This window comes from Petaurus breviceps, unplaced genomic scaffold (assembly GCF_028583685.1).
Source record: "Petaurus breviceps papuanus isolate PSGF00001 unplaced genomic scaffold, PetGlider_PUasm1.0 84, whole genome shotgun sequence".
Lineage (NCBI taxonomy): Eukaryota > Metazoa > Chordata > Mammalia > Diprotodontia > Petauridae > Petaurus > Petaurus breviceps.
Genome location: NW_027186645.1, coordinates 15,336,804 through 15,351,294, shown reverse-complemented (window position 1 = coordinate 15,351,294; position 14,491 = coordinate 15,336,804). Strand labels below are relative to the sequence as shown.

Sequence of the window (14,491 nt, the reverse complement as noted above, 5' to 3'; positions counted from 1 at the left end):
TGTATATTGCTAAAGTGATGACTTGAAAAGAAGTCTGCCAAACCATTCAGTACAACTCCTGAGAAGTCATGGCACATTCTCCAGTTCAGGCTTATGAGGTACATTCTCTGTCTGAACTTTTCTAGGTTGAATTTAGGTTCTTCTTGATACTGTTTTTGCATTTCAAAGATCCTATTCACCTGTGGTCTTTTCATCACTAGGAAATCTTCTATTCCATAAAAAGTCCTCTTTTTCCCCCTGTACAATTATCCCTTGCTTTGTAGGATAAGTTATTCTTGGTTGCAAACCTAATCTTTAGCCTTTTTGAATAGTGTATTCCAACATCTCCTTTCATTTAGAGAAGTTGGCAGGTATTGTGATCCTCACTGTGGTTCCTTGGCACTCTGGTCACACTCAGAAGCTGCCATCTCATTTGCCTTTGCTGAATCTGGCTTCGCTGGCAGCCCTTCTTTCTACCATCTGTGGCCCTATGGATGACTTTTTGTGTGGTATTGGAGTTAAAAAAGTAACTTACTGTAGAGTTTCCCACTGGATTTCTTGATCATTACTAAGTCTGCTGAGGATTTCAGGCTTTTACCGGTATATGGAAGTTGGGCAGTCAACCTCCAATTAGGTAGCTTCTTGTCCAAGAGTGCCTATGACATCATTCTTGGCAACTTGAAAATTTGTATTCATAAATTTTCCTACACCTTTAGCCCCACCACCCATGACTATGCCAGCCTCCAGTTCCTTTCCACATCAGATTCTCATCAAATTACTTGAACTCTTTTTCGATAAGGCATTATTCTGCTTGAGATTTCCAATTTAGTATCCCCCCCTGCCAGACCACATTCTTCAATTTTTTCTACTCTTCAAATATTATCTCTGCACTCTTCTCCTAAAGCACTTTCAAAATCTTGAGACCGTATTACCTCTTATTTTTATTATGATTACTACCAGCAACTGAAAGTGTTTAACCCTGACAATGTTACTGAACTCATTTATCCTCCTTGCCAAATTCTTCATTCCATAATCAGTCACATTATCACCTGCCTCCCTATCTCCTTGAATTTTCTCTTTTACCATGGATTGCTCTCATCATTTGCATTCTTCAATCCTCTTTTTTTATTGAGGAACTTCCTGGAACTGAGAGCAAGTTTATGCTCTACAATTTGGCCAATGCTACTGATCAGCAATCCTATGATTCATCCTTCAGTGATTCCTGGGCTCACTTTCTATAGAGACTCTTTCAATTTTTCTCTTTAATCCTCTCACTCTCTTCTCCTTACCCTCATGTCCCATATTTCTAACAAACAGCTCCTAGCTATCTTTATTAAGAGAACAACCCTGACCCCTCATTTTCTTCCTCTTTTACATGTTCTTTCATTCAAGTCTGGCCAGATCTCTTTATCAGCCTCATCACTTTCTTATTCCTTCTTCCGTCTTTGTTCATGATTTTACCTAGTGCTAAAATAGCCTCTCTATAAATATTCCAATAATCCAAACATTAGGCAGGTGAAATGGGGAGTGGGGAGAGGAGGAGGACACTTGCAAACAAGGGCCAAGTATTTGGAACATACTTGGATTTGCCCTTCCTGGCAAGTTATACAGAGCATTTGCAATGTCTTTACTTACTACCAATCCAAAATGTGGTATTGCAGAAGCCAGTTTCATACAGGTTGACTCAGGGTGGGTCTTATGTGAGAATGAAAAGCCTGCTGGGGAGTCAGAAGGACTGATGATAAAAGCTCATACATAATGAAGCAGTCATGCAATAGTTTCAAGTAGACAATTTCTTACTTTCTTCCCTTGTAGTTTTTGAGTGAAGGAAAGAACTACTATGAGCTACTGAGTTGGGAGAAGGGCAGCTGGTCATCTCCCTCTCCTCCAGCTTCCTCCTAAGCACATGGTGTCTGTTTCTTTTCTGTTTATCCTTGCATGATCCTAAGTAAATGAATATCTAGAAATAGAATAGACCAGGTTATAACCTTGTGAGCTTTAAAATGTTATAAGAGCCATTAGAAATTCCCTCATCAACCAGAGTCTGTAGGAGATGCCAAAGAAGCTGGGAGCAGCAATAGTTTGGGAGAAACCACTGCAGTAGCCAAGAGACCTCGCTAACTCAGTCAAGCATTGAAATATTTTGTCAGCAGAAATACCACTTCTTGCAAGGAACCAGCCACACTAGCAAGGGAACAACTCACTATTTCTTTCTTTTTAAAAATCAGACTAGCTAATCTATTTTATCTACTTTGTTTTTAAACTTCTATTTTTATTTAATTGTTTCTCTGTTTTTTAGATTTTTTTATTTTGGTGGGGCTTGGCTTGATTTGGCAGGTTTTTTAAAAATTTGCTTGGTTTTGTTTTTTTAGTTGCAAGTTCCATTCATTGATCTCTTCTCTATTCTTTGTTGATGAAATTACATAGAGATATTTTTATCTTCAAGACTTCTTTAATTACATCCCACAGTATGTTGTTTCTTTGTAATTTTCTTTGATGAAAGATTCTATTATTTATATGATTTGATCTTTGGCCCATCTGGTTTTTTTAGTATTGTGTTAATGTCTAAATAATTTTTCAGCCTTTCTTCAAAGATTCTTTTGTGGATTTTTTTGCCTTATGATTAGTAAAGAATGCTTGATATTTATGTTTTTCTACATTTGCTTATAAGGTATTTATACTCTAGTACATGGGGTCAGTTTCTGTAGAAATGTTATAAACAGCTGAAAATTATGTGTACTCCTTTCTTTTTCCATTGTAATGACATTATTTTTATTATATCTAACTTTTCTAAATTTCTATTCATATCCTTAACTTTTTTTTATTATCATTTGATTAGATTTATCTGACAGGCATACACCAAGATCCCCAGTTATTTTAGGCTTACTCTTTCTGTAAGTATTTAAGTACTATTCCTTTCAGTGAATATAAACTGTGTTAATATTAATTCATTTTCTATGATGTCTTTTAAGCATAATGTAGTTTCCCAATTTATCTCTTTTAATCAATTTCTCTCTTTTAATCTTCTAATTTCTATTTTTATTGTTGTCTTATCTCAGATTATAGTTACAAGCTTTGCATTTTTAAATTCAGATGAAATATAATAGACTTTTCCTAGCCCCTTGCTGCAATTTTATGTGAATTTGTTTCAAGTTTATTCCAAATATATTTCTTGTACATAAAATATTGCTAGATTTTGTTTTCTAATGCACTAGGGAAGTCTCCTTAATTTCAGAGGTGACTTCAATCCATTCACATCACATTTATGATTGTTAATTGTGTATTTCTTTCTGTCCTATATTTTTCCCTTCTGTTCTCTTTTATTGCAAATAAGAAGAGGGTATCAAAAAAGAGTGTATTTAATATTAGTGATATATATTTGATACTATCTGCTTCCATTCTTTTATTTTCTGTTCCAGTTGTCCAATCACATGTTCTTATCCTTCCTTCTTTTCCTTTCACTCCTCCCTTCTAAAGATGCAGTTTATAAGAAGGTATCAAGGAAAATCTTGACCTATTTTAAAACGTTGCTTACAATAGGCCCTAAACTAAGCAAAAGGTGAAAATATTCTCTTCTTCCTCTTCCTCTTTTTTGTTCCACAGGGACCAAGTTCTTAGGATAAATAATTCAGTTATTATTATACTATTATTATATTTCAACTAAGTTTTATTTTTATTTTTTTGCTTTTTTGGAGGGCAACTGTTCCTGATTGCTACAAGGTTTTATTTCCCCAACCACAGTGTTAGCCACATAGAAATTGCTTGAAAGTACTTGTTTAACTGAAATATATTCAACTGACCTCTTTTTGGATTTACTTGTTTACCTGTCCCTTACAAAGTACTTTACTCAAAGAGTTCATTATAGGTGCTCCATCAATGCTCATTTAAGCTACAATTGTCAAGTGCCTACTATGTGCATTCTACTAGAATAAAGAAAGAATTTTGGGGATATGAAAAATATAAGCCCTAGCCTTTGCCCTAAATGAATTTTTTTTAATGTTAGAAAGATTAAAAAGTGAAGCATCCATGGGAAAATATAAATTAAATAGCAATACAGGTGATGAAAAAAGTACTCTATGATTATCTACGAAATGAACTGTATGGTTGATAAATGTTGGGAAAATGGTAAACTACTGAACTCTAGGAGGGAGAGATTGCTGTAGGTTGAAGTAGTTAAGAGAGGTTTCATTGAAAGAGATAATAATCCATGTACCTTGACACTTGCTTTTCTTTTAAAAAATAAAATTGTAGGTTTGCCATTGGATTCCAACTGTTCTAAAGAGATAAAATATTTATTCAATATTGATAATTTAATAAAAAATTTTAAATTTTTTAATTCAAAGGGACTGACTATTTAACAGTATGGCATAGGAAAAAGATGTGTCAAACAGGAAAACAAACACTACTTCAAATTTTTCTATATCTCCAATAATTAAATAAAACCTCCATTTTATCTTGCCAGGTCTTAATATTTCCTAACTTCCATGATCCCCTTAGCAGTAACCTTTAGAATTCAGACAAAATTCTCCCAGAATTCCCTTGGATATGTCAACCATCTACTTAAAGCAATATTGTTCTGACTGTTCTAGTTCCTGTTGCTTCTAACTATATTCTGATATGCTATTCTTTTTTGCCTTCAAAGTTTCTGCTCTGCTTCCAGCGTAGAGCTGCCATATGTGCAAAACAAGAGCTACACATTAGTAAGCTAATTGTTGAACAATTGGTATATAGAGAACCTTTTACTAAAATGTACTGGACACCTTTACAAGAAACGAAGAGATTTTAGTTTTACAATGTGAACTAGCCCACCATTCATTCATTCGTTTTCATATGCTCTCTATTTATGCTTCTGTTCCAATTTTTGTGAGAGGCTATGAAAGGAACTACAAGTATTAAATACTACATGCTATGGAAAATGACTAATAAATAGCATCACTGATTCAAAGAACACACCTATAAACCTAAGAGAGAATGTCATACCCAAGCAAAGATTACTATCTGGTCCAATGCACATACATATCACTATTATAATCAAAGATAAATAGCATTGACAAAATCTATAGCACATATTTCAACAGTTAGCATAAGTTAAAATTTTAAGATCTCAGATAATTTTTGGTTGTCATTAATGGACAATAACCTCCATAACTCACTTGTAAAATCAGTCTGTTGAATCACTTTAAATATGTTCCTAGATCAAAGAACAGAAGTTAAGGCCAACAAAGGTTATATGGTTATATGACCAAGGCCATTGATTGATCTCTAATTCTCAGTTTATCTTGAGAATTCCTAAATGGCAGTCTCTCCAATAAATTATGTTGTTTTCATGGCATCTCATAAGGTAACTTTTGGAGCACCAGAAAAGAATCAATGTCCTATAAATGTATAAACAAAAAATTTGATCCCATTGATCAGTGATTCAAGATTCTTTTCACATACAAGTGATACATTTATACTACATCAAAGTTTACTTATTATATATCACCTGTCAGTCATTTTAGAAGAGGTTCCATCTACCTACTGGACAAGAGGAACGTTACATATCTATAAGCTCCCTAAGAGCAATAACTATGCATTTTCTAGCACAGTACCTTAAAGACATTAAGGTATTAACATTAACATTAATAAAGACATTAAGAACCTTATAAATGTTTTGCTCTTTGCTTTATTCCATAAGTGTCTTCAATATTTTTGAAGGAACAGAAATTATGCTTCACAGGGCATTAGTGAAGCAATTTGTAAAACTTAATATCCTGTATAAATATGGTGGTAGAGGATACTGTTATATAATAATTATTTATTTTTATATTACATATGCAATTATAGTTGACAATAACCTTGATGAAACAGAAAATAATATTAAGATAGTTATTAAATATAATTATGTTGTACTTCTGAAGTAGGGAAATATAATTGCATATTATAACAATGGAAAAATGATAAGTTCAATGAAAGAGTAGCAATGAAAAGATTTCTATTAACTGATGCAAAGTGAAACAAGCAGAACAAAGAAAACAATGTACACAATGCCTACTACAACAATGTATGTGAAAACAACAACAAAAAATCAGAACTGAACTCTAAGAAATTATAGTAACCAAGAGGGACCTAAGAAAAGATATACCTCTTTGCTGAGGTAGGAGACTACAGGTATAAGATGTTACATATAAATCCTAGTCCAAATCCAACTTGGGTTGGAAAGTAGGCCAGAGAAGACTCCTAACTCAATAGCAATCCAATCTGGCAGGCTTGCTAGGTTTCTTAGCCCTTCTAGAATCTAACTCCCAATTGTATTTATCTCTGGCTAAAGTATTCTCTGGTTCACAAGAAGCATGGATTTAATGATCCATGCTTCCTTTTTATGGTGCCCTATAAAGGCAGCTAAATTACAGTGTGTAGAGCACTGAACCTGGAGTCAGGAAGACCTGAGTTCAAACCTGGCCTCAGACATTAGCTAGCTGTGTGACCCTACATAATTCTACATGCCTTGATCCACTGGAGAAGAAAATGGCAAACCACTCTAGAATCTTTGCCAAGAAAACCTCACAGACAACATTGGCATGCTATGGTTCATGGGGTCAGGAAGAGTACTACATAACATAAACATAAAGACCTTGAATTCACTACCTTAATTCTCCTGGGGATGTCTCAGTGACTCCAGGCCCTCCTAAAGCATAAACTATACCTCCTGACTCCCTGGACGAGACAAGTCTTTATCTATAAGATATCCACAAATGTCTTTGCTGGGGATCAAGTCATTTTATATAGATGCTCCACAGCTTTTCACTCTGCTGGTGGCTTCATTGACTAGAGTTCTGTCAGGCTTAAGTTGTTTTTAACCTGCTCTATTTTGCCCACATCAGTTTTCCTAAAGCAGTTAATATATTTTTGCTACAGCTGATTCAACCCTTTAGGTTAGGTTTTCCATCTCTACTTATTGTCCCAGATTGGAACCTCAGTCAATTTTCATTCTAGTAACTATATGGCCAATTGCCACAAGGCCTAAGTCACCATTATCCTTGACACTTCCTTCCCTATATTGTTTTCCGAAAGCGTTCCCAATAAAGTGAACTCTTCCTGCATCAAGAGCTATGTCTCCACCCTCATCTGACAGTGATTCTCTTTTGGTCTTCACTTATTGGCAAAGCAGAGCTGGCAGGCGGGTAATGAACTCAATGAACGCTCAATGTTTTAGGGACTAGAAATATCCATGTCCCTCAGGCATTTGGTAATGACCCATCCATAAGATACCTTGCTCTTCACCATCAAGTTGGCCATTTTAAGATGAAAAGTAGAAAAAAGAAAAAAAATTAAGAAAACTAAGAAATTTAAAATTAGGAAAAAAGAAAAAATTTAAAATTAAGAAAAAAAGAAAAAATGAACAAATATAGTAATAATAAAAACAATTCCCACTACCAGTAAGAGGACTATGCTGCACACAAACTAACTAAATGATATGTTACAAAAATTTTCAGATAAAAACATACCTCTTCTAATTGGCAGGCTTTGATGACACTTCTGTATCGGTATTCATCATAAGAAACACCAAAAATAATATTTTCTTTAATAGTACCAGGCATGATCCAAGAGAACTGAGAGCAAAATGAAATCCTTCCACTGTGCTTAAGTTTGCCCTCTGAAGGTTCCAATTCTCCCATGATCAACATTAAAAGTGAAGTCTGAAAATGAAATCCAGTGGCATTAAAATGAGATGTATGAGTAAATAAATTATTGACATATCCTCTTGGAGAGGTTATAGAATTCATTCTTCATCCCCATAACAGCATTCTATATGTCATCCCAAACAAGAATATTGAATGAATGAATAAGCATGTTTAAACACTTGTTATGGACAAAACTTCAGATCTGAGAGACAGAACAGCAGAGTGGAGCTTCAAATGAGGAGACTTAGTTTTGAATCTCTTCTTAGACATTTACTAGCTGTGAAGTAATATATAAGTTACTAAACCTTTCAGAGGCCCTGAGTCTTCATCTGGGAAATGGAGATGATAATATTTGCACTACATGTTATATAGGGTTATTTATTGTGAGGAAAGTGCTATATAAAAAATGAACTATTATTTATTTAAAGATGTTCCAAGACAATAAATGCTCCAAGCTGGAGAGAGGGAAAGGGATGGGGACAGGAAGAAGGAAAAAAAAAAACGTGTAGCATAGTGGATAAAGAGTGAGTCTTGGAGCCAGGACAACCTGAGTTCAAGATCCACTTCTGACACATATTAGTTATGTGACCCTGGGGAAGTACCTTAACTTCTCAATGTTGTAAGCAACTCTTATTATAAGTTTCAGAGAAGGGGCCAACCTACATTAGTGAAAGGGAGTCTCTTCACCCAAGAGTTCCCTAAAAAAGCTATTTTGGAGTATTTTTTCATCTCTTTTTAATCACTTTTCATCACTCAATAAAATGCAAAAATGTTCCTTTGAATACTTTATGACTCTAACAAAGTTGCATTTTCTCATACATAACCTTGACAGGTTCTCTTTCTAAGACCTAGATGGCTTATTTGTAGTAACTGCCTATCAGCTTGTGCTTTGGCCTTTCTCATTGTCATCCTTGCATCTAACATTTATCAGTTCATCATTTCTCAAAACAATTGTCTGTAATTTAAATAAGGACAGACCTTTACAACTCAGAGGCAATCAGTAACTAATAGCAACTTCTTTTGTACACCATGATTGATAATAAAATACAGAATTAGCAAATAGAAAAACATTAGATGAAATACATTAACAACTTCCTTGTTAGCAAACTTTCTTTCAGTGTTATCTTTGACTTGAAGCAACCCAAATCTTTCCTCCATCAAAATTTTCTCTTAACAATGACTATAACTTGTGATTTAAAAAAATCAAGAGAATACAAGGCCAAAAAAAGAGGGGTGGCAGGGAACTGTATGCAAGGGAAATTATTTCATATGAAGAAAAACCTCACTGGTTCTTTCTTTGCAAAATCGGCATCATGTGTAGAAAACTGAAATTAGAGAGAACACCATAAAAATTACATGGAATAGTACTGGCACCCAATGAGCTAAATGATGGCTAAAGCCAAATAGAATCACTGAGAACATTTTGTGATATTTATTTCTCATGTATCAAATAATAACTCTTCAAAATATTAATAAAAAGACTAGATGTGTGTAGTTAATTGTCCTCTCTTAAGAAAGAACCTTTGGGACCTTCTTACTTTATATTTTAATTAAATTTTTAACTAGCAGTTTTATTGGTCCTAGATCAACCACTTATAAACATTTAATCCTTGAAAAATGCCTTTTTGTAGAAAAACTATAGCTCAAAAGCTGTTGTGAGGTCATCCAGCCTTTCCCTACATAACTTTTACAAAGTATGACATCTGAACAATTGTAGTCAGACAATTGTACCCTCTAATGGAAGCCCTTTAGAGAAAGATCATGATCTCAGAAACACCTCAATCCCCCACCAATGTTCAATATTTCTCACTGTCAGGAACTTCTTTCTTAAGGTCTAATGAAAATTTCTCATGCATTTTAAACCTTTTTTTTTCACTAATTCTCACCTAAGTTATGGAGATCCATTGTTCATCAATTCCTACAATAACTTGGATTTATATGCTTTTCCTTGGATTTCTCCCTGAAGATTCTATATCCTTTGATACCTTCTCCAGTGAAGGCTATTCTCCATCAATTTATTTTCCTTTTCTTACTCTGAAGTTTCAGTTGATTACTAACACTGTCTCCTCAACCTTCTTTTCTCTTTGCACTCTCTCCCTTTCCTATTATCTATGTTTATTGAAACTCTTCTCTTTCTTTAAGATCCAGTGCAAGTATCACCTGCTTTATAAAAGCCTTTCTTGATTTCCTCTTTATTCTCCAAACTGAAAGCAGGTCTACCTTCAAATAGTCTTAAAGTGCTGAGACTGACTTTTGTCTTTGTCTTGTCACATTCCATCTTTTATCATACTTATTTGTATGTGTGGCATATCAATCACCCTAATGAGATTGTGATTTTTCATCATTATGTCCCCAACAGTTAGGACTGTGCCTTGTAGATGGCATACATTTAATAAGCATTTGTTGAATTAGTATTGGCACTCTGGCTTCCTCCTCTATAGACTAACAAGTATGGATCCATTAATTTTTCTTATTTTCTAACCTCCTAAATCATCTTTTTAAATATACTATCTATAAATCCTTCATTATTTCTGACAATTTATGAGTGCTAGAGATAATACTCTACACACATATCAGCCTTAAAAATAAAAAAAAATTAAATCTGTGATTTCTTTGTAGTGGGGAAGCTACCAGTACAGAAACTTCCTGCACTTCATGCTGAGTGTTTAAGTGACTGACCCATGGTCACACAGCTACTAAGCATCAAAGGCAATATCTGAAACTAAGACTTCCAGACTACAAGGTTGGCCACATTTTCATCTCACTACATCTGTAGAAGCCAGCATCAGATCATCAGTATGGTTATTAAGCTTAAAAATATTTGGTAGATTTTGATAAAAATGCAGATGGTTCCACAAATCATTCCTTCAACAGGTATTTCCTTAAGCTCTATTATATAATTCACAAACACTGTGGGACATCTAGGTGGCACAGTGGATAGAACACTGGGCCTAGAGTAAGGAAGACCTAAATTCAAATCAACCTGGGCAAGTCACTTAACCCTGTTTGTTCTTGTTCCTCATCTGTAAAATGAACTGGAGAAGGAAATAACAAACCATTCCAGTATCTGATCCAAATGGGGTCACAAAGACACAGGCATGACTAAAATGACTCAACAACAATACATATGGTAGGCATCATTGTACAGGAAGCAAAGTAGTATAAGATAGCATCACTCCCTTCATGGACTCCAACTGATACCCTATTTCCTAATATTGTGTCAAATTTGGAAAAATATATTCCTATAATTATTTCTATTTGTGCCTACATGAGAACTTAAATTACTTCACCATTCATCATTATAGAAGAGAAATTATATCTAAAAATTCCACTAAAAATAATGTGCTATATTAAACTACGCCATACACTAGAACCGTATTAGAAATAGAAGAGGGAAATATTAAGGAAATCCTTAAGTTGCAAGGATAAATAAATATAGAACAAATTTGTAAATAATGTTAATAGCTAACATAAATAAAATGGAATACCTTGCCTGCCCCAGTAGATCCAGCAACAGCCAATAACTGTCCTTTTTCTATCTTGAAATTGATATTTTTAAGGACAGGAGTACCAAGAAGTGAGAAATTGCTGAAGAAGAGACCATTGTCACCATTGGGAATTTTCCCATCACTATTATTCTGTTTTGCCTTTACAAATAATTCCCCAGATCCCTGGAAAAGAATATACAGAAAATAAAAGACAGTCATATCAGTTAATTATTCATTCTGTCTTTTAACTTAAGTGCTTCATAAGACCATAAATTTATTGGTGTGAGTACTTACTACATTTATGTAGATTAGTACCTTTTCACAGATATTTTACATCTTTTAATACCACACCCCTCCCCCAAATCACCTCATCACCAACCACCCAGTAATGAACCTTTCCAACCTTAAGATAGACATGAGTCTCTCCAAAAGTCTGTAATTGAGACATTTTCAATTTGATAGAACTTCTAATAACTTGTAATTTCCTAGAACTCACTATGAGCTATCATAGTCACACATTAGGGAAGGATCCTATGTCCTTTACCAATTTAAAATAAGTTTATTAAATTTATATTAAATTTAAAATGAGACTGCAAAGCACTTGAAAATTGTAGCATATAGTTCATTAGATTCTAAGAAACTTACTTTCATACACAATATAACTGAGAAACTCAAAACACCTAAAAAATAAGATATCTTAGGCTCTCCATAAGTACTGCTGAAGGGCAGTAACACTATACCCACTCTAACCTGGAACAAATCAGGAGAATAAATGAGTGGAAACTGATTTGATGATGAGGGAGCTTCAAATACACACCGTTAAGTAGAATAGCTGGCCTTCCCTTAGCTGCTTTCTTACTAACTGCTTGGCTTTAGATGAAAGACACCAAGGAATTGAGGAGCTAAGGAAAAGTCACTATCTCTTCTTCATGTTGGGATAGTGTTTGGAATTTCTACTCATGATGAGGAGACATAAGTTGAACTGATTTTTCAAGTAATCTGCCCATTTAAAGTAATCTGTCCATAAAGATGGAGGTGTGGGTGGGGAAAGAGAGAAAGAGACACAGGTGAACCAAGGACTAATAAGTTCCAGCCTAATCCTAGAATGAGTGAAACACCTGAAACTAAGAAAAGTGCTTTCTCTTCTTTTCTTGTTCCTTTTTTGGCTCATATTCTCTAGACACAGAAGGCCTAAATGACAAGAAAATATGTTTCATAAGTAAATGAAGCAGTGGAATGGAAAGTTCCTACTGCTATTCTTCACTGAGACAAAAATCATTCTCTAATATTAGAAGACACAAAACGCTATTTGAGGGAACAAGCAATACAAATAATTAATAGAGAAGTTTTCAAACTTAACAATAGCAAAAAATAAGAGTACTAAAAGTTATTGGTCTACATATATTTTTGTTGTGTGGGGTAAAGCATAAAGGACTGGGACTTGTGTCATGGATTTTATTTTAGACTACACTACTCACTATACTACTTATGGGATCTTGAACAAGGAACAACATCTCAAATTCGTGATCTCAAATTTAATCAAATTTGATTAAAAATATGCAACATGTGCTTGACCTTTTTAAGCTGTAGTATTTTTTTTTAGTAAAAAAAAATAGGATTGGTTAACATCCACTCTAAAATTCTATTATGATCATAGTCCTGTCATCCTATAGAACAAACCCAAAATACAAAAGGTTAAAATATTTAAGTATTTAGAGCAAATAAAATAAAATGTGATTATTTGGGTGTTTTTTTAGTCCTGACCTCATCCCAGAAAGCTGTTATGTTTTCCATCACAACATCTGTAGTTGTTAAGTTATATTCCAATGTTTTGAATTCTTCTTTTTGTAAGAAATCCTGTTTATAAAAGAGAGCAGAAACAGATACTGTGTGACCAAAAATAATAATAACACAATGCTATACCTATTTCCAATTCACCATTATCTAAGTTCCAAATATAGATACTATAATCTGAATTTGAAATTTCTTAAATAGTAGTGTCATTTACAGACTCAAGAGCTTAAAAAGTACTCATATTGCACAATTTTGATATGAATTTTTACATTGCAGCAAAAACCATACTTGAACATACAAAATTTTCAGTAAAACACCTTTTTGTTTAACAAAGAACTGGTTTTTCCTTGATATGTCCAAATCCCAGAATGATTGCCTCTGTTATGAAGCAAATTCTACCTAAAGGTTCTTAATCTTTCTTGTGCCATGGACCCCATTGACAATCTGGTCAAGCCTATGCATCCCTTCTCAGAATAATGTTTTTAAATGCATAAAATAAATACAGAGATAATAAAAGAAACCAATGATATTAAAATGCAGTTATGAAAATCTGTTAATGAACCAAGACTCTAGGTTAAAAATCCCTGCTCTATCTGCATCACCAAATTGTCAGAGCTGAGGATGCAGTGGATAGAACCATAAGAGGAGGCAGGGAACCTGACGCCATGATTGGCCACCCCAGGAGACCAGCCTGAGTCAGAAGCCTGTTGGTCTGACAGCACAGATAATTTTCCTATGCTGAGAGTGCTTGGATTATCCCCATCTAGCAAGGAAAACAGAATCTATAATTCAGGATTTAGCAGAAATCTCTTCATCCTCCAGCTGCTGGTACTTATACATTGGAAGTATCCTCAACAACTATGGATTTTACCCTTGAATTAGTGGCTCCTCTCAGAACCTCTATTTAAGAAGGGCTCCCAGGCCAGCTATGCCTCATTCTTCTTCAGGCTAAACTCCAGTTTCTCTCAAGACTGTCCTCCAGCTACCCACCTATGTGCTGTATACTGAATTCCACCCCCCTTCCCATGTTCAGCTTCCTTTTATGTGTTATTTTCCCCCATTAGAATGTAAGATCCTTGTAGGTAGGCACTGTCTTCCATTCTGCTTGCATTTTTTCCATTATTTAAAACAATGTCTGATATATAGTAGACATTTAATAAATGCTTTTTGACTGACTCTATACTGCCTAGAAATGTGACTCAATATGGCTGGAATATGGAGGAAACTTACCAGAATTTTAGCAAAATATATTCTCCTTATAACATGTTACTATTATAATTTTATCCTTAATAGTATTACTCTTACTAGTTAATATTATGATTTAATCTTTAGTACTTTTACTACACTATAAACTTACTAAACTAAGTAGAAGATCTGATACAACTCTTCCTAAAGGATCAATCCACAGTCCTAAGGAAAAAGAGATTATAGAAGTTACACAAGTCAAAGATTTTCCTTTTTTTTCCTTACTATCCTTACTTGGGAAGATAAGTGAGGAAAAGGGCTACAAAATGGTGTGCATCTATCCCAAAGCCTTGTTTCTCTGACTCACACACATATAGTCTT

The 14,491-nt window shown here is 34.3% G+C and overlaps 1 protein-coding gene across 1 annotated transcript in view; it reads right to left on the bottom strand.

The window, feature by feature from the left end:
- Positions 1 to 14,491, bottom strand: part of CFTR (CF transmembrane conductance regulator) — a 188,706-nt gene that overhangs the window by 122,212 nt on the left and 52,003 nt on the right. The window contains exons 9-11 of the mRNA XM_069106964.1: positions 12,896 to 12,988; positions 11,132 to 11,314; positions 7,467 to 7,658 (exon numbers count right to left, since the gene is read on the bottom strand). Of these exons, the coding sequence (XP_068963065.1) occupies positions 7,467 to 7,658; positions 11,132 to 11,314; positions 12,896 to 12,988 (468 nt within the window). The remainder of the gene's footprint in view (positions 1 to 7,466; positions 7,659 to 11,131; positions 11,315 to 12,895; positions 12,989 to 14,491) is intronic.